The sequence below is a fragment of the Brassica napus genome, chromosome C4 (assembly GCF_020379485.1).
Source record: "Brassica napus cultivar Da-Ae chromosome C4, Da-Ae, whole genome shotgun sequence".
NCBI classification, from domain to species: domain Eukaryota; kingdom Viridiplantae; phylum Streptophyta; class Magnoliopsida; order Brassicales; family Brassicaceae; genus Brassica; species Brassica napus.
This window is the reverse complement of record NC_063447.1, coordinates 10448298-10467121: the sequence shown is the minus strand read 5'-3', so window position 1 is coordinate 10467121 and position 18824 is coordinate 10448298. Positions and strand designations below refer to the sequence as shown.

The following is an 18824-nucleotide window of genomic DNA, read 5'->3' as shown; positions in this document are numbered from 1 at the left end:
TTCACAAATAGGCCCTATACTTTCAGATTCTATATTTCAACCCTTTTAAGAATTGTCCGAATGGTCTTGAGAGTCTTAGATGTTTTAAATTATGCCCCAAACTTTCTAATTTGCAGTCTTAGATTCTATAGTTTCACCTCAAACTTTTGATTGTGCAACGCATGCCCCGTTATATGCAAATATCGAGATTATTTAATATATATTACCGGCTAACTATAACAATGTCTAGATAATTAGTACGCATTACCGGCTAACTATAACAACGTCGAGATAAATAGTATATATTACCGGCTATTTCACAAACTACATCATTAATTAGTATATATTACCAGATAACTATAACAATGTCTAGATAATTTGTATATATTACCGACTAACTATAAAAAAGAGGTCAAGTAAAATCTTACCCGGTTAAACAACCATTTTATCATATGTATCATGATTTGTTAATGAGTTAATTCTATGATTAGTCGAACATGTAAATCTAATCATATGTTTTATGATTTATTAGAGAGTTATTTTTTTGTTTATCCGAATTGATACAAAATAATAACCACCAACTAATCATATAGCCGGTAAATATAAATTAAATACTAGCTAAATTGTAAAATATCCGGATAAATCAAAATATAACAATACTAATTTAAAAATGATATTTAGAAGCTATATGTATAACTGGTGATTTTAAATCTAAATATCACTTAACATGTAAAATATCCAGTTAAAACATAATATAAAAATGCTAATTTATAAGAGATCTAAAAAGTCACATTGTAACCAGCTAATCAACATATCAACAATCTAAGTTAAGCTTGCATTGTTTCAAAAAAAAGGAGTTAAGCTAACATTATGCAAAATAAAATCAAGGAAAATAAATACAAAAACATATATATTTTTAGCCGGCTAAACATACATATATCTCTATTTTTTTAGACAAGAATCATCAAATGGAATCTACTGAACTACAAGACATAGATTTCTTTAGCTCTGTTGGCGAGCACACGAACTCAACTTGGTTCACTCATTCGTTGAGTATTGTTTTTATGGTTAAAAATAAAATTCTTCACTCCAATCACACACATGCATGACATCGTATCAGAAGACTCGGTTTCACAAAAGCCACAAAAGAAAGACGAAGATGAGAACCTTCCAGAGTTGACTTGCTCCAATCTTGCTCGCCTCAATCGACTCCTTGTTCATTGTCCACCGCCGGTTACAGCAGCCCAATTACTCCTTCACGCGAACCATCGCCGCCACTAACTCTGGTTTCTAGAACTTTGTATAGTTGGCCACCTCCAGCATAGTATCTGTAATCCTCTGGTGGTGTACTGCCGATGCGCCTGAGCCTATCTTCCGTTCATCACCGCTCCACCATGAATCACAGCTTGTATCTCTTGCCTCAAGTCAGAGCTTCAAACGGATCATTTAATTAGATATTTATTAACCAAAGTTTGCTCTTTTATCTCTTCGTTGTCTCTTTCTCTTTCTCTCAACAGAGATGAAGTTTAAAGTAAATTGTAAAGTAATAGAAGAAACACATCGGTTATTCTTTATTGTTTCTCTCTTTCAAACATTCATAGGACTAGCAAAGTCTTTTCCATATTTGCAAATTACTAACTTAGTTATTATTTTCCGTGCAAATGGCTCAACTCTCAAATTGTTTACTTTTTAATTTTTTTTTCTAAATATCTATGAGTCAAAATCTCAGGATTGACCATAAGTGTTTTTTTTTTCATAAAATGTTAATTTTGTAATACAAATTTGGAGAAGTCCCTCGACAACACACTCAAAAGGTTAAGCTGAACTTGAATAAAAAGATGATAGTGGGGCTGTTCGTTTCTCCATTTGTCATCTCCATCCAACTGACAATTGTATACCTGAAAAACCAATACAAGAGTTAACATTCAGAAAATAGTATACACACAAACAAATGGATCATAACCGGACATAACAGAGAAGCTGATTGTACCTTAAAAAGTTCATTCCACCAGTCATCTGACATGTCTATGAACCCAAATGGATCATAGCCAAGGCCAGTTCTCTTGTGAATCAGCCGCTTGTATTTAGTATACTGAGTCTTGCAAGTAGTGTGTTTGATCCCAAATTTTTTCCAAGGATGTCTTTCCCCATAAGCTTCATAGAATTTGTCAATGATGGACTGTCTCCCAGCTTCATTGATATTTTGCTTTCTGTCATTTCCTTTCAGCTAATTCTCAGTTGTAGATAGAACCGGGTTTGTTCATCAGTCCATGCAAGAGACTTTGGATATACAAATATTTAATAGGAGAACCTAACTAAACTAAGAGAAGCATTCAGTTAAAAATGTACTTATATCAGTACCAGGGACAGAGGTCATTGCAACAAGTATCTACAAGAGAATAAAGTTCCAATGGTCAGTGGAATAGTTTAAGAAACTAGACAAGCTTAAACAAGACAAACGAGAGCTAAGCACAACTTTTTTTAACGCTTTATTTCAATATAAAATTCAAGACCAAACTGGTCGTAGCAAGAATTAAAATTCAAGACAAACCAATCATGACTACCAAACTTGAAGGGAAAAGACGGTAGCCAAAACAAAATAAACATCTTAAAGGACAGCTAAGCACAGTTTTATATTCATCTGTTTGAGAAACCAATACACCACATCTTTAAAAGTGTACTATCAAACTAGCAAGGAAGCTTCAAACAGTGCTGAATCAAAAAATCAGTGAGCACCACTTAAGGGACAGAGCACCACTAAACTTCTCAATGCTCCACGAGTAACCTTCTCAAGCTTTGCGTTAGAATACTCTTGAAGATCAGTAGCTTCTTGTCATATGGTTTATGAGCAAGTTGAAGAGAGAGACAATGTCATAGAGCAATCAAACCCATTTTTCATAATTCACAGAAGAACAATCAAACCCATCATTCATAATTCACAAGCTATGAGATTCTACTAGTGAGATAAAGATATTCACAAAAGAACAATCAATGTCAGAGAACAATCAAACCCATCATTCATAATTCACAGAAGAATCAATGTCAGAGAACAAACAAACCCATCATTCATCATTCATAAATCAGAGAACAATCAAACCCATCAATGAACAGAGGAACTTCAAACAGAAGAAAAACAAAAAATCGAGAGAGACTTAGAGAGATACTCGAGAGAGAGAGATGTAGCGAGAGAGAGATGCGGTGAGAGAGAAAGGCGGAGAGGTAGAGGCTGAGAGAGAGAGGCGGAGAGATAGAGGCTGAGAGAGAGAGGCGGAGAGGTAGAGAGAGAGAGGCGGAGAGAGCTCAAGCTCCAGCGGCTTTCATGGCGAGAGAGATACGAGATGTGGAGATTGACGGCATTGAGAGAGGTGAGAGAGATACGAGAGTGAGACTTGGATAATTAGGTTTGTTACTTCAGAAGTTTATGAGGGGTAATATATACTTTTAAGCATTTTGACTGAACCAGTTCCAGCCAAATAATTCGATTCGGTTCATTCAACTGGTTTTTGAAATTAAACCTAATTTTTCGAAAATCATTCAAATGAACCATCCGAATGAGTTGTACTTTTTGTGTCTAAACGAACAAAAAGTCTATTTCCATTCGAATGGATCATTTGAATGAAGAAACGAACAACCCGAGTAGCTCTCTTACACTTGCTGAGAATTAAATTTCGACATACTAGTAAAATAGTAAAAAGTCAAGGTAGGAGACTCCCACGATATAGTACTCTATTCGATTAGGAAACTCATTTTTGGTCGAAATAGAAAACTGTGATTTGAGGCTTATAAGTACATGTCTAGAGGTTTATAACTTATTGTTGACATCATTGATACAAAAGTTTGTCTCAGTCAAGTGTACTCTCTAATTTCTTGCTTTTTCGAGTTTAATATGCGTGCTATTCTCAACAAGTTCCGACTATGATCTTTACCGAACAGTTCAAATATGGTTTGTGGAAGTGGCTTCACATATAGTATATATCCATAACATGGGTTAGTTAATTTTTGAACGAAATATAATATTTGGGCTAATTCACAATTTTGTTTTCTTCAAAGAGTAATAGCACTAAAGTGCCTGATGGGCCTTACTCTTTGAGGTGCATTCCTCGACAACCTTATCTAGCCCAAACAGAATCGATTTCTGTGATCTCCAAAGAAGCCGGTAGATGCTCGCCGGCAACGTAGGACACATCATCGGCGTCGGAGTTGTGCTCGGCCTTGAGAACATTGGTGCTCTGTAATGTCACTACCTTGTGTTCTGTGTTCGTATGTTTTATAATGAAACTTTTATTTTCCATCACGGAATAAATAGTCACAAAAAAATCTAATATAAGCAAACGGGAAAAGACACTAAGACTAAGCCAGTTCTTTTACCAACTCGGTTACTTTTGACATGACAAATATAAAAGGCCAAGTAAAAAATACATTTCTGAATATTTTGTTTGAACTTGCGTTTTAAGATTCTTCTCCATCGTTTTCCTTTTCCTCTACAGTCATCAACAACCTGAACTTCAATGATAAGAAAGAAAACATGTATAAAATAGTCAACTTGTATATAATAGATTCATAAACATATTTGAAAAAATAGTTGAATATGTTTTTTTTTACTGAAAATAGTTGAATATGTTCTGTTATAAAAAAAACAAAGATCTGTAAATAATCAATTTGTATATAGTAAATTAAGACATACTTACTGTTACCTAAGTTGCTGACAACGTTTTGAATTTTCTTTTTCTTCTTCTTTGAAGGAATTAAGTTTTTGAAATAGGAGAACTACCATCTTCAACCTCTCAACCTGAATCATGTAGAAAGAATTAGAGAGCACTAAAATTGTTAAACTGAGAAAGAAACAAATAAATATGAATATATAGGCAAGACATTTGCATAGATTTTTTTTGCTACACTCGAGCACAAAATGAAAAATGAAGAAGAAAGATGAAAACAAAAGAGAGATCTTTTGAACTGTGGAGTAATGGAATAATCTTATAAATAATAGAATATATGACTAAAAACTAAATGGTGATCGTGGAGGTGCTGAAAGAATAATGGACGGCGAGGTGAAGTAAATTTTTTATTTTTATTTTATCTAGTAACTATGTAAATTGACACGTAACTCTGAAACATGTTTCTTGCATCTTTCTTTCCTATTTTTTTCTTGTGTTTTTATTATCTCAAACTATTTTTATTTTATTTTAATGATGTTCATCATTGGTAGTGTAATTAAAATCATTTATCATTGTGACAGATTGTGTTTTGCCTTTTGATGTTGCGGTTGTATTCTTCGTTTTTCTTATATTTTTTGGATTGAGAATCTTTTTTTTTCTTTGAACACCATGGATTGAGAATCTTCATTCTTCCAGCTTGTAGTGTTGGTTACGTTAAACGTCTAACAGTTAACGTAACGTAAAACTTATGAACAGAACTTTTACAGTAATGGATATTTTGTCTTTGTGAAGGAGGTTATAAAAAGTTAGTAATTTGAAAATTTTAACTTGTTTTGCTTTTGCTATTTTTTCTTTTTAATTGTTTTTATTTATTTACTGTTTTGTCAAATTTTCCACATGTCATTATTTAATTAGTTAGACGATTTGCGCATTAATATATAAGGGATGTGTTTGAAATTTTTACAAGTTTATAAATACAATTATGCGTCATATATCACTGTGGATTGTGACCTTAGAAAATGTCTTAAAAATCTCTCCTTCATACCTATGATGTTGATCAAAATCTCTTTATTTTTAGTGGTTTATAAAGCTCTTAGTGAACCATTGTTACATTTTCAAACTCTTTTTTCTTTTATTAATATCTTACAAACTATTACATAGAGATCGGATAAACTTTGCTTCGGAAGTGGATTATCAACCAAATCCTTAGATATATCCACCACGTTTTTAGATGGAATGTAGTTTTCGATGTATATATATTTTTTCATGTGTGTTGCCCTTTTAGTCAGATAAACATACATATTTTTATTTTTATATAAATTTGGATGTCGTTGAACAAAAAAAAATGGATGTCCTAGCTGTGATAAAATTACATTTCTTTTTGAGAAGTTGTACTCCTACAGATCGCTAAATGATTAAAACACCCCTGCGACTTCTCAGTTCTCTCACCCACCACATGCCGAGATGTACCCACCACGTACATGTCCAACCCCCGGAGGGAGAAGACAGACGCGAGGCTTTGTGGCTTTTAAGAAGTGTCAGTATTATTATAACATTAAAATTTATAGAAACAAAAAAGAACATGCCAAAAACAACCTCTTATGTAAAAAAAAATAGAGTTCAATCTTTGTCTTTGTTCCAAGACCGGCCACGGGAAAACCAATGTATTCAGGATTGAGGATTTATTTATAAATAGACGTGGATAAATTGAGAAACACACAAAAAGGCATTGGTTATTTTCACTGCACGTGAACAGCATTATTTTTCTAATTGAATGAAATATTTTCATCGATCACGTGACATGAGTTACTACTGATATTTTTTTTTTTTTTTTTGCTAACCGAATATCCTGGCCCCGCCGAGGTGGTGCAGACTAGAGACCGAAGTGAGCATGGACGCTGCCAAGGCGTCACCATGTGGCTCACCGTGTAACGGTCTTCGGTCTCGGATGCTACAGCCCACATGTAAATTCCGCAGTGGCCAAAGCTCGAACCCAGGGGCGGACACTCTAGCTGGAGCTCCTATACCACTAGCCCAAAGCAACTTGGTTACTACTGATATTTCATATGGGTCTTTTTTTTTTTAATGGAGAATTATAATCAAGATTAATTGATTTATAGTGGTTTCTCGTAAACAAATTGGGTTTTTTTCTTTCTTTCATTCTTTCTGCAAAATTATTTTTTATTTCCAAATCCTAATGAAATAATAATGAAACAAGATTTTTCACTTCCACTATCCTTTCTCTTAATGAAAAACTAGATTATATCCCGCACATATGTGCATATATTTTTATTTTATAAATGTATTTGATATTATTACAAATGTTTTAAATATATAATTTTCATTTTAGTATTATATATTATGTAACTCTATGATATTTTTTTAATTTTTTATTCGGTAGTATTAATATATAGTGATTTGCTTAATACATTTTACTTAGTTATTAATTTTTATTACTTAATAATTTATTTTTAAGTTAGGTACAATAAAATAACAATATGAAATAATCAAATAGATAACCTCATTCAAAATATGTTATTTGTTTAATTTATATATTTTACTATAATACATTTTTAAATTTTATTTATTTATATTATAGAAAAGGAATATGTTTAAGATAATTTATATTTACTTGTTGTCTTTAAAAATATACTTTAACATATATTATTTTAGTATTTTACGGGATTTATAAGTAAAAACATTGTTTTGTTTAAATCATATAACCATATTATTTTAGTAAATTTTATACATAATAGCATCTATCATAATATTTTAGTAAATATTATTGATATAGGATATTTTTGGATGCTATGATATTAAGTTTTTTTTTAATAATTTTTAAAAAAATATTAGATTTCTTTAATTTTTACATCATATATAGTTTTTTTTCGTGGTGCATTTCAAAAAGTTATTCTTTATTATCTATGATTTTATCTTTTGTAAAATTTGAAATATTATCATTTTGAGTTTGAATATTTATTTTCAAAATTTTATATTTTGTCAAGAAAACTTTGAAAATTATACTATTATTTTTAAGTTTGGAAGATTACATGAATTTTGAATTTGGTGTTGGTACTAAATTAATACATTATTTTATAAAAAAATATTTTAATTTTTGGTAATATTTTCTAATTTTTTTCAACATATTTGGTTATAATTAAAATAAAAAATATAATTAAATTTTTTATGTCATTAATATTTCAAATGAATTATTAAAATTTCATAGTTTTCTAATAACATATATTTTTAAATAGTATATGAACTAAATGTTATTATATACTATTATATTTTTATATATAAACATTTTGAACAATATATTGTTGAGAGTTTCAAAATAAATAAAAATATAATATATAGTTGTAGATATAAAAGTTTAATCTATGTTAATAAAAAAAATTTGTATAAAAATATTATATAGTTTACAAATTTTAATCCATTTTATGATGAGTGATAATTTATTTAAATGAAACAATTTTTTAATTTGTTTTCTCAGTTTACCTATTTAATATAATTTTGTCATATTTAATTCGTATAACACTTTTATTTTTATATTAATAAAGAATATAGTTATAGAATTTATAAAAATAAAAAAATATAATTTTATTTTCTTATTTTATAATAAAATTTTAGCTAACATCGACTTATAACATATTATATTACTAATTAAAAAAATTAATTAATATGTTATTTTATAAAAAATATTTAAATTTAAGTTAGATTTTATTAGATTCTTTCTCAAAAGATTTTGTTATAATTAAAAAAATAAAATAAAATTTATAGTTAATTTATTATTAATGTAAATAATCAAATATGTCATAATAACTAATTGTTTAAGTGGTCATATTATGATTTGTTGATGGTAGATAAAAATAGAACTCTAAATTAATAGATTAGATATACAATTTCAAAATTTAATAAATAATATTTTAAAAGGTAACATGTTCGGAACATTAGCCGAATAAACATTTAACTCCAGTAATTATCTTTTTGTTAATATTTATAAAAGTATTTATAGCTCCTAAAATCTCATATAATATAATATTTTATCTAAACCATAGGTTATATTTTTGGTTACATTATTGATTTGGATTACAGTTGTTAGTAGTTTATATATGCATTATTTATACTCAGATATAGAAAATCAAAACTGATATAAAAGGAGCCATATACTGTCAACATATACTACTTTTGAAATATAGTATTCATAGAAAACGTTCTCAGAGAATATGATAACATAAAATTAAGTAAAAAATAGTATCAAATGTTTTTTTGTTTGTTAAAAAGCTTTAGATCATGATTATTGAGGGTTCTTAGGTTGGAGTTCTTAACGGAATATAAGAATCCGTATCTTAACTTTTAATTTAAAAAAACTAAAACTCGATTTTTAAATAAGAATTTTAAGAACCGATTCTTTAAAAATTAAGAGACTGGTTAAATTCCGCTAAGAACCCCGCTAACCCCAATAATAATGCTCTTATTTCCAGTTAGAAAAAAGGGGAGAGAGAGAGAAAGAGAGATCTTCCCTTTCGTCCATATATTTTGCATCTTTGGCATCGTAAGCGGTGACGTATCACTCTTCTCTCTGTCTCTCAGATATTCTCCTTCCATCAAAAAAGAGAGAACCCACTTTCTCCCAAAGCCATACGAGTGAGTACATAAGATCCCTTTTTCGTTTCCTCGTGATTAGCCAAATCTCCAGGTATTAAAGCTTTCATCTTTTCATCTCTCTCTGTTCTCCTCCTCTGTTCCCCCCCCCCCCCCCCCCCCACGACAAAGTGGGATTAACTCTACATAATAGTTTTGAGTTTCCTCGTGAATTAATATCCGTATGTTCTCACAAGATCTCGTCTTCATCCTTGTCTGCGTTAGAAATAATAATATGGATTCGTTTTTGCCGCGTGGAGCTTCCTCTGTTTTTGCTTTTGTAACTGTTGTATCATTTTGAAATGATTATCCAGCGTCCACTGAAATTGATTACATGCAAAAGTTCCCTCCTTTTTACGCGCGGATGTTTTCTACTCATTTATCAGCCCGGGGGGACCATTTGCTGCTTTTCATTGAATGCTAGAAACGTACATGTATGATTGGTTTTATAATCGAAAACTAAAAAAAAGCTTTTAACTTTCTTCTTGAATCTCTTTACAGGTTCGAGAAAGCTGTTGTTGATGCTCTGTATCTGAGGAAGAGGGGAGAAAAAAATGGGGTTTGAGGAGGCGTTGGAGTGGTACTGCAAGCCGGCGCCTTATGGTGTTTGGACGAGACAAGTTGATAATGCGTTTGGCGCTTACACCCCCTGCGCTACTGACTCTTTTGTCCTTGTTATCTCTCATGTGGTTCTCTTGGTTCTGTGTCTGTACCGTATATGGCGCACCATGAAGGACCACAAAGTGGAGAGGTTCTGCATGAGGTCGAAACTGTATAGCTATTTGCTGGCTCTGTTGGCGGCTTATGGTACTGCTGAGCCGTTGTTTAGATTGATCATGGGGGTTTCTGTTTTGGATTTGGATGGAGATGGGCTTCCTCCTTATGAGGTGGTGATCTTTGCTGTTTTTAAACGTCTTCTTTATGTTTTACCTGAAAGATACTGATGTTTTTTGTGGTTTATTTGGCAGGCGTTTGGTTTGGGGGTTGAAGCTTTGACTTGGGGCTCTGTGATGATCATGATTTGTATGGAAACTAAAATTTACATCCATGAACTCCGTTGGTATGTTAGGTTTGCTGTCATATATGCTCTTGTGGGGGATATGGTCCTGCTAAATCTTGTTCTCTCAGTCAAGGAGTTCTATACCAGGTTAGGAGGTTTTTAGTGTTATATGGTTTTATGCAAGTGATTATTCTTTTTTCTCAAGCTTTGTTTTCATTGCAGTTATGTATTGTATCTCTACATCAGCGAGGTGGCAGTTCAGGTGAGCTCACTTAGACTCCTTTCTAGAGTTTAAAATCCTAAAAGAATATCAATTTTATAAATATTTGTTGTTATGTCTAAATCACACTCGGATACAATTTTTTTAATCTCTTATAACAACTTAAGATGGTGAGTTTTGGTTTTATTCAGGTTCTGTTTGGAATTTTATTGTTTGTGCATCTTCCCAATTTGGATCCTTACCCTGGCTACATGCCAGTGGGGAGTGAAACTGTGGATGATCATGATCATGAGTATGAAGAGCTTTCTGAGGGACAACAAATATGTCCAGAAAGGCACGCAAACATCTTTGACAGTAAGTCACCTCTTTGGCCTTGTTTCAGTTCTGTGAATACTACTGGATTGTGATTGTAAGGCATTGTGTAGTCTATGCTATGCTTATTGAGTAGTGACTAACCATTTACCATACGGTAGCGTTATGCACGCTCTATTCTTAAACAATTGTTGAAATGCCACAGAGATCTTCTTCTCATGGATTAATCCGTTGATGACTCTGGGATCTAAAAGGCCTCTCACAGAGACGGATGTGTGGCATCTGGACACTTGGGATCAGACTGAAACGCTGTTCACGAGGTACTTCGAAAACTGATTAAATCTCCTAAAAATGTATGCGAGTGAAATGGTTGTTGATGTTTTATGTATCCTTTTGTAGCTTCCAGCAATCCTGGGATAAGGAACTACAAAAGCCTAAACCGTGGTTGCTCAGAGCATTAAACAGTAGTCTGGGAGGAAGGTAATATTCTCACCGTTCCCTGGTCTGTTTTCATTCCTTTCAACTATGGTTAGATAGGAGATAACTGTTACCACTGAGAGTCGCATATTGGTTAGATATGCTTTTGCTGGCTCCTAAATTGCCTTATCACTACATGTCTGATGTAAATCTTTCTTTTCTTCTCCTTTGCATTTTGAAGGTTTTGGTGGGGAGGATTTTGGAAGGTACATTCTCCTATCTCTTTCACGTCTTCTCTTTGATTCGCTCTTCCAGAGTCTTTCCTCTCTTCTGTTCTTATGACATGGTTAAAGTACAATGGTCACTGGTGCCACGTCATGTTAGATTAGTCTTGAATGATGCCTCAGGATGTTCTTAAAATTTACTTAATGTGACAAATAGAAAGAAGCAGTGCATACTCAATTTTTATCCAACTAATTCATTGCACTTCACAGATTGGGAATGATTGCTCACAATTTGTGGGGCCTCTATTACTGAATCAACTCTTAAAGGTTTCTTCTTTTCCCATGTTTTTTTTTTTGTACTAGTTTGCAATCTATCTTAACCTAGTTGACATAATATCATTTAAATGGATCACGGTCGATCTCTTCTCTAATCTCACTTGTTTGTCAAACTATCTGCAGTCAATGCAACAAGATGAGCCAGCTTATATGGGTTACATCTATGCGTTCTCCATCTTTGTTGGAGTGGTATGAACTGAAATCCTTCTCTCTCTTTCCATGGATTTAGCTAATTCATGGTCCATAGTAGAACCCCCCAGCTTGTGAAACTGACACATGTTCTACTCTGTATACTGGGTCTAATATCCTCTAAGCTGATATTAATAAGAATGCGGGCTGGGCTGTCTTGAGTTCTCAATGCGGCTGGGCTGTCTTGAGTTCTCAATGTTTGTGTCTTGGATGGTTTCTAACTTTGTTGATGAATACATTTTCCAGGTACTGGGGGTGCTATGCGAAGCTCAGTACTTCCAGAATGTCATGCGTGTTGGTTACCGACTAAGATCTGCTTTGGTAAATTAATAGTTACACTTCACTTTCAGTCTGATACCATGGCCTTCTTCTCTAGCCATATGTGTTCTTTTTTTGCCTTCTTAGATTGCTGCTGTATTTCGCAAATCGTTGAGGTTGACCAATGAAGGTCGTAGAAAGTTTCAAACGGGAAAGATAACTAACTTAATGACCACTGATGCTGAATCTCTTCAGGTGCGTAGCGTGCCCCATCAGTATTATGTATCTAATTGACCATGTGTACTTTGTGCTAATTGTTTTTCCCTCCCGTTTGCAGCAAATTTGCCAATCACTTCATACCATGTGGTCGGCTCCATTTCGAATCATTGTAGCACTGATTCTCCTCTACCAGCAATTGGGCGTTGCCTCGCTCATTGGTGCTTTGTTGTTGGTCCTTATGTTCCCTTTACAGGTCAGTCTACCTTCATGTTTCCTCATCTTTATGTTATTTTGCTATCCACTGTTTACTTGATCACTTTTACTCCTAAACGTTAATAATTCTCCATCTCCCTCCTGAACTAGTTCTCTGTTTTCTTGAAACAGACTATTATTATAAGCAAAATGCAGAATCTGACTAAGGAAGGTCTTCAGCGTACTGACAAGCGAATTGGTCTTATGAATGAGGTTTTAGCTGCAATGGATACAGTAAAGTAAGACACACTAAAACCAATTTTTGTTGTTGTTGATGCATGGTGTTACAAATTTTTAGGCAATTTTTACCAAACCAAAAATGCTACAGGTGTTATGCATGGGAAAACAGTTTTCAGTCCAAGGTCCAAACTGTACGTGATGATGAACTATCTTGGTTCCGGAAATCACAGCTCCTGGGAGCGGTATGATTCAGCATTGTACTACCTTTCTTTTTATTGCGTCTTTATAATGTACATTATGTTTCTGTAAAGGAAAAATCCAAGTAAATGATATGTGACTAATGATCATGTTGTGCTTTCTTCAAATTGTTTTGGATTGTTTATATATTTCCTCTTTATGGTTGTTTGTTTCTGACTCTTGCCTTTTTTTTTGCAGTTGAATATGTTCATACTGAACAGCATTCCTGTTCTCGTGACTATTGTTTCATTTGGTGTGTTCACATTGCTTGGAGGAGACCTGACTCCTGCAAGAGCGTTTACATCGCTCTCTCTCTTTGCTGTACTTCGTTTCCCTCTATTCATGCTTCCGAACATTATAACTCAGGTAATTTCTTGAATATTTTTGTGTACAGCCGTGTTTTTCTTTATTTATTTACCGATGACAATGCTGACTAGTGTTTACTTGTAGGTGGTGAATGCTAATGTATCCTTAAAACGTTTAGAGGAGGTCTTAGCGACAGAAGAGAGAATTCTCTTACCAAATCCACCCATTGAACCTGGACAGCCAGCCATCTCAATAAGAAATGGATTTTTCTCTTGGGATGCTAAGGTGCCGCTTGTGTATTCTATACCATGTCTATTATGTCCATCAGAAGTAGAAAACTCGAGCTAACCATATACATCTGCAGGGGGATAGGCCGACGTTGTCAAATATAAACTTGGACGTACCTCTTGGGAGCCTAGTTGCTGTGGTTGGTAGTACAGGAGAAGGAAAGACCTCCCTGATATCTGCTATCCTTGGGGAACTTCCTGCAACATCTGATGCAATGGTTACTCTCAGAGGATCAGTTGCTTATGTTCCACAAGTTTCATGGATCTTTAATGCAACTGTATGCTCTTCTTTTCTTTTACTTTTATAATTGGTGCTATACATAATGCGTCCCGTACTTCATACGCTTAGTGGATTGTTTCTTAAGTTTTTGATTTTAAGGTTTCTTATTAAAAATTCTAGGTACGCGACAATATATTGTTTGGTTCTCCTTTTGACCGTGAAAGATATGAAAGGGTCCTTGATGTGACTGCGCTCAAGCATGACCTAGAGTTACTGCCGGTAAGTTTTGATAACAAGGATTTGTCTTGCCTAGCTCTTGTATTTTTAAGTTTGTTCAACCTCTTTGTGTTGCTTGATAGGGTGGTGATCTCACTGAGATTGGAGAAAGAGGTGTTAACATCAGTGGAGGACAGAAGCAGAGGGTGTCAATGGCTAGGGCCGTTTACTCAAACTCAGACGTATTCATCTTTGATGACCCGTTAAGTGCCCTTGATGCTCATGTTGGTCAACAGGTAACAAACAACTCGTTGGTTCTTTTTTTTATATAAGACTGGTCCTTTCTATACTGTCAATCTGATTTATAAAAAAAAAATAATCCGTTTCAGGTTTTTGAGAAATGTATAAAAAGAGAATTGGGGAACAAAACGAGAGTTCTCGTTACAAACCAGCTCCATTTCCTATCGCAAGTGGACAGAATCATACTTGTCCATGAAGGCACGGTGAAAGAGGAAGGAACATATGAAGAGCTATCCAATAACGGCCCTTTGTTTCAGAGGTTAATGGAAAATGCAGGGAAGGTGGAAGAATATTCAGAAGAAAATGGAGAAGCTGAGGCAGTTCAAACGGCCGTAGCACCATTAACGAACGGAACCACAAATACTCTTCAGATGAATATTGGCACTGACGATAAGAAACCCAAAGAAGAAAGTAAACGAGGAAAATCTGTTCTCATCAAGCAAGAAGAGCGTGAAACTGGAGTAGTGAGCTGGAGAGTCCTGAAGAGGTAACTTGAACACCATATTCTTTATGTCTATTGGCTGAACTGCACCTTGGTAGGATATGAAAATGACTTGTGCGGTGTCTTACCATGTTCTCTCAGGTACCAAGATGCACTTGGAGGGGCATGGGTAGTGATGATGCTCCTTTTATGCTACGTCTTGACGGAAGTATTCCGGGTTACCAGCAGCACGTGGTTGAGTGAATGGACTGATGCAGGAACTCCAAAGAGTCATGGACCCATTTTCTACAATCTCATCTATGCACTTCTCTCATTTGGACAGGTATGTGCTTGATGGTATACTATTTACAACATAACATCTTGTGCTGAGTCTGTTTCTTTGTTGCTTTCAGGTTTTGGTGACATTGACCAATTCATATTGGTTGATTATGTCAAGTCTTTATGCAGCTAAGAGGTTACACGACAACATGCTTCATTCCATACTAAGGGCCCCAATGTCCTTCTTCCATACCAATCCCTTAGGACGGATAATCAACCGGTTCGCAAAAGATCTCGGTGATATTGATCGAACTGTTGCCGTCTTTGTAAACATGTTCATGGGTCAAGTCTCACAGCTTCTTTCAACTGTTGTCTTGATTGGCATTGTCAGCACTTTGTCCTTATGGGCCATCATGCCCCTCTTGGTCTTGTTTTATGGAGCCTATCTCTATTACCAGGTAATGTATCTACGCTCAACTGTTCGCAAAAACGTGCTCATCGTGTTGTGTGTTAACCAATTTTCTTATTGCAGAACACAGCTCGTGAGGTTAAGCGTATGGACTCAATCACAAGATCTCCCGTTTATGCACAGTTTGGAGAGGCGTTGAATGGCTTATCAACCATCCGTGCCTACAAAGCATATGATCGGATGGCTGAGATTAACGGAAGATCAATGGATAACAACATCAGATTCACTCTTGTCAACATGAGTGCCAACCGTTGGCTCGGGATCCGTTTAGAGACACTCGGTGGTCTTATGATTTGGCTGACAGCATCCTTCGCCGTCATGCAGAACGGGAAAGCTGAGAACCAACAGGCGTTTGCATCTACAATGGGTTTGCTACTCAGCTACGCGTTAAACATTACTAGCTTGCTAACAGGTGTTCTGAGACTCGCGAGTTTGGCTGAGAACAGTCTGAACGCAGTGGAGCGTGTTGGTAACTATATAGAGATACCATCAGAGGCTCCGCTTGTTATTGAGAGCAACCGTCCACCTCCCGGATGGCCATCAGCTGGAAGCATAAAGTTTGAGGATGCTGTTCTACGTTACAGGCCTCAGTTACCACCTGTGCTTCATGGGGTTTCTTTCTTTATTCATCCAACGGATAAGGTTGGGATTGTTGGGAGGACGGGAGCTGGGAAGTCAAGCTTGTTGAACGCTTTGTTTAGAATCGTGGAGCTGGAGAAAGGAAGGATATTAATCGATGAATGTGACATTGGCAAGTTTGGACTTATGGACTTGCGTAAAGTGCTTGGGATCATTCCACAGTCACCGGTTCTTTTCTCGGGAACTGTGAGGTTTAATCTTGATCCGTTTGGTGAACACAATGATGCTGATCTGTGGGAATCTCTGGAGAGGGCTCATTTGAAGGATACCATCCGGAGAAATCCTCTTGGTCTTGATGCTGAGGTACCCAACTAACCACATGTAGCTTGAGATTATTTTGTTTATATTAACTTGAGATATCCCGGACCTATGGAAAGATCCAGACTAATCTCGGGGAGATGTAGTCCGGATATTCAAATGAGGCCAAAGCATGGCCCCATATCCATGTGGTCACACATGTTTAGTGTCCGGATTAATTATTTTTCCAACTTCCGCTTACCACTAGACCACAACCCATGTGTGGGTTTTATTTGTTATCTTTTTTAAGTGGTGATTATTGATCTTGAATCTTTGTTGTTGTGTTCTGATTCAGGTCTCTGAGGCAGGAGAGAACTTCAGTGTGGGACAGAGGCAGTTGTTGAGTCTCTCACGTGCATTGCTGCGGAGATCCAAGATACTCGTCCTTGATGAAGCCACCGCTGCTGTTGATGTTAGGACTGATGCTCTCATTCAGAAGACTATCCGTGAGGAGTTCAAGTCATGCACCATGCTCATCATCGCTCACCGTCTCAACACCATCATCGACTGTGACAAAATCCTCGTCCTTGATTCCGGAAGAGTTCAAGAGTTCAGTACACCGGAGAACCTTCTATCAAATGAAAGAAGCTCGTTCTCTAAGATGGTTCAAAGCACAGGAGCTGCAAATGCAGAGTACTTGCGTAGTTTAGTACTTGAGAACAAGCGTGAGAGAGATGGTGATGACTCGCAACAACCATTACAAGGACAAAGGAAATGGCTAGCTTCTAGTCGTTGGGCTGCAGCTGCTCAGTTTGCGCTAGGTGTGAGTCTTACATCATCGCACAACGATCTTCAGATCCTTGAGATAGAAGATGATGGGAGTATTTTGAAGAGAACGAAAGATGCGGTTGTGACTTTGCGCAATGTTCTGGAGGGGAAACATGACAAGGAGATTGCAGAGTCGCTTGAGGAACATAATATCTCTAGAGACGGTTGGTTGTCATCACTCTATAGAATGGTAGAAGGTAAATAATCTACAAAATGCTTACCTGAAGATATGATTCTATAGTCAATTCTTGCTCTTATCTGGAACTCTTGTTTTCAGGGCTTGCGGTGATGAGCAGATTGGCGAGGAACAGAATGCAACAACCAGGCTATAATTTGGAAGGAAATTCGTTTGACTGGGACAATATCGAGATGTAGATAAGTTTCAGGTCAAGCTAGGAATCATCATCATCAAGTTGAAGAAACATGTTCTTACCTTAACCAAAATTGTTACTCTTGGATGCCTTGAAACTTAAATTTGTTCTGCAAAGAAAATTTAACTTTGCTGTGTTCTTCATTTCGTCTTTGAATCATTAGAGAAGTTAGTATCCTTTGACTCGTAAATGGGGATTCTGAAAAGTTCAAAAGCAGAATAATATACCCTTTTAGATTTGATGATACATTTGTGATGCAATTTTGAAAGCTGGACAAAGTTGTAAACATGAGTTTCTCTACAGGCGTTCATCTAAATCACTGTAGCAGCCCCAAGAAAGAAAGAAACATCAAGAAGCTAAAACTCTCTCAAGGCTTGATTTGAGGTTGATCTCTTACTAGCCTCGACCGAGTTTAAGTATTTTGCTTTCTCACGGCTTGTTAGCTAACAAGTAACAATAGATGCTTAGAGTCCTACTCTTCTTTTTATTGCTGAAATTTTCTATCTCAGCCAATGGAATAAGCTATTCCTCTAGCCTCTTCTCAAGTTTACTACACTTAGCAGGTTGGGTTATTATGAAAATTCAAGGTTTGGTTCTTGAAATAAACCATTTTTCATAAACAAGATATTGAGACAAACTGTGCAAGGAAAGCTGGTAGTCATACTAGAAACCTTTTGAGGGTAAAGCGTGGTCTTGACATGGTCAGAGTTCTCTTTCAACAGATTATAGCTTCTCAGCAAGTGTTTTGTTTATCTTCTTGCCCCCTGAAAGTTACAAATTCCAAATGTTATTTGGATCACATGAGCCAGTTTATATATGCTGATGATTTCAACAGGATTATTAAAGTAACTGAAAGTTGGTGCATTGTTGTAGTTTTTCTTTTTATTTGGCTGAGACAGAGAAATATTAAATGTGTGTATGGATATTATTTGCAGAGCCAGCAGAGGTGATAACTCTTTAAAGGATCCAGCCTCCAAGTCTTATGCTCAAGTGTTTGCTCCTCAGTCCTCACCATGGATGGGCTATACGGAAAGCTGTTGCTTTAGGGATGTACGCTCTTCCACAAGAACCCACGTACTTAAAAGATGCTCAATGAGGACGGTTAGTCCAATGCACTCGATTCATA

General features: G+C 35.4%; 1 protein-coding gene and 1 long non-coding RNA gene across 5 annotated transcripts; one reads left to right on the top strand and one right to left on the bottom strand.

Moving 5' to 3' along the window:
• Positions 1 to 1710: 1710 nt before the first annotated feature.
• On the bottom strand, positions 1711 to 7027 carry LOC106392767. Of its 2 annotated transcripts, XR_002657446.2 has the most exons (3): positions 3144 to 3405; positions 1970 to 2805; positions 1711 to 1877 (listed from the first exon to the last, which is right to left on the bottom strand). It is a non-coding gene; the product is annotated as an uncharacterized LOC106392767 (long non-coding RNA). The 2 variants fall into 2 exon arrangements; XR_002657445.2 differs by having other exon boundaries at positions 1970 to 7027.
• A 2080-nt stretch (positions 7028 to 9107) lies between these two features.
• Positions 9108 to 17946, top strand: LOC106396181 (ABC transporter C family member 2). Of its 3 annotated transcripts, none has more exons than XM_013836505.3 (26): positions 9108 to 9336; positions 9783 to 10168; positions 10250 to 10428; positions 10504 to 10543; positions 10693 to 10855; positions 11019 to 11133; positions 11213 to 11293; positions 11472 to 11496; positions 11725 to 11781; positions 11914 to 11979; positions 12226 to 12300; positions 12385 to 12492; positions 12575 to 12709; positions 12841 to 12947; positions 13037 to 13130; positions 13324 to 13491; positions 13576 to 13716; positions 13796 to 13996; positions 14119 to 14217; positions 14298 to 14450; positions 14544 to 14941; positions 15038 to 15218; positions 15289 to 15612; positions 15687 to 16565; positions 16855 to 17524; positions 17605 to 17946. In XM_013836505.3, the coding sequence occupies exons 2-26, from the start codon at positions 9836 to 9838 to the stop codon at positions 17700 to 17702; spliced, it is 4890 nt and encodes a 1629-aa protein (XP_013691959.2). In that variant the 5' UTR covers positions 9108 to 9336; positions 9783 to 9835; the 3' UTR covers positions 17703 to 17946. The 3 variants fall into 3 exon arrangements, with proteins under 3 accessions (XP_013691959.2, XP_013691960.2, XP_048609505.1); XM_013836506.3 differs by lacking the exon at positions 9108 to 9336 and adding an exon at positions 9400 to 9715; XM_048753548.1 differs by lacking the exon at positions 9108 to 9336 and adding an exon at positions 9441 to 9463.
• Positions 17947 to 18824: the final 878 nt, after the last annotated feature.

What these genes read in the sequence shown, in the direction of transcription:
- LOC106396181 (XM_013836505.3), top strand. Translation starts at nt 9,836, where the DNA reads ATGGGGTTTGAGGAGGCGTTGGAGTGGTACTGCAAGCCGGCGCCTTAT. An exon ending in GGTGGGGAGGATTTTGGAAG is followed by an intron (nt 11,497 to 11,724) that starts GTACATTCTCCT and finishes TGCACTTCACAG; the next exon opens with ATTGGGAATGATTGCTCACA. An exon ending in CTCTTGGTCTTGATGCTGAG is followed by an intron (nt 16,566 to 16,854) that starts GTACCCAACTAA and finishes GTTCTGATTCAG; the next exon opens with GTCTCTGAGGCAGGAGAGAA.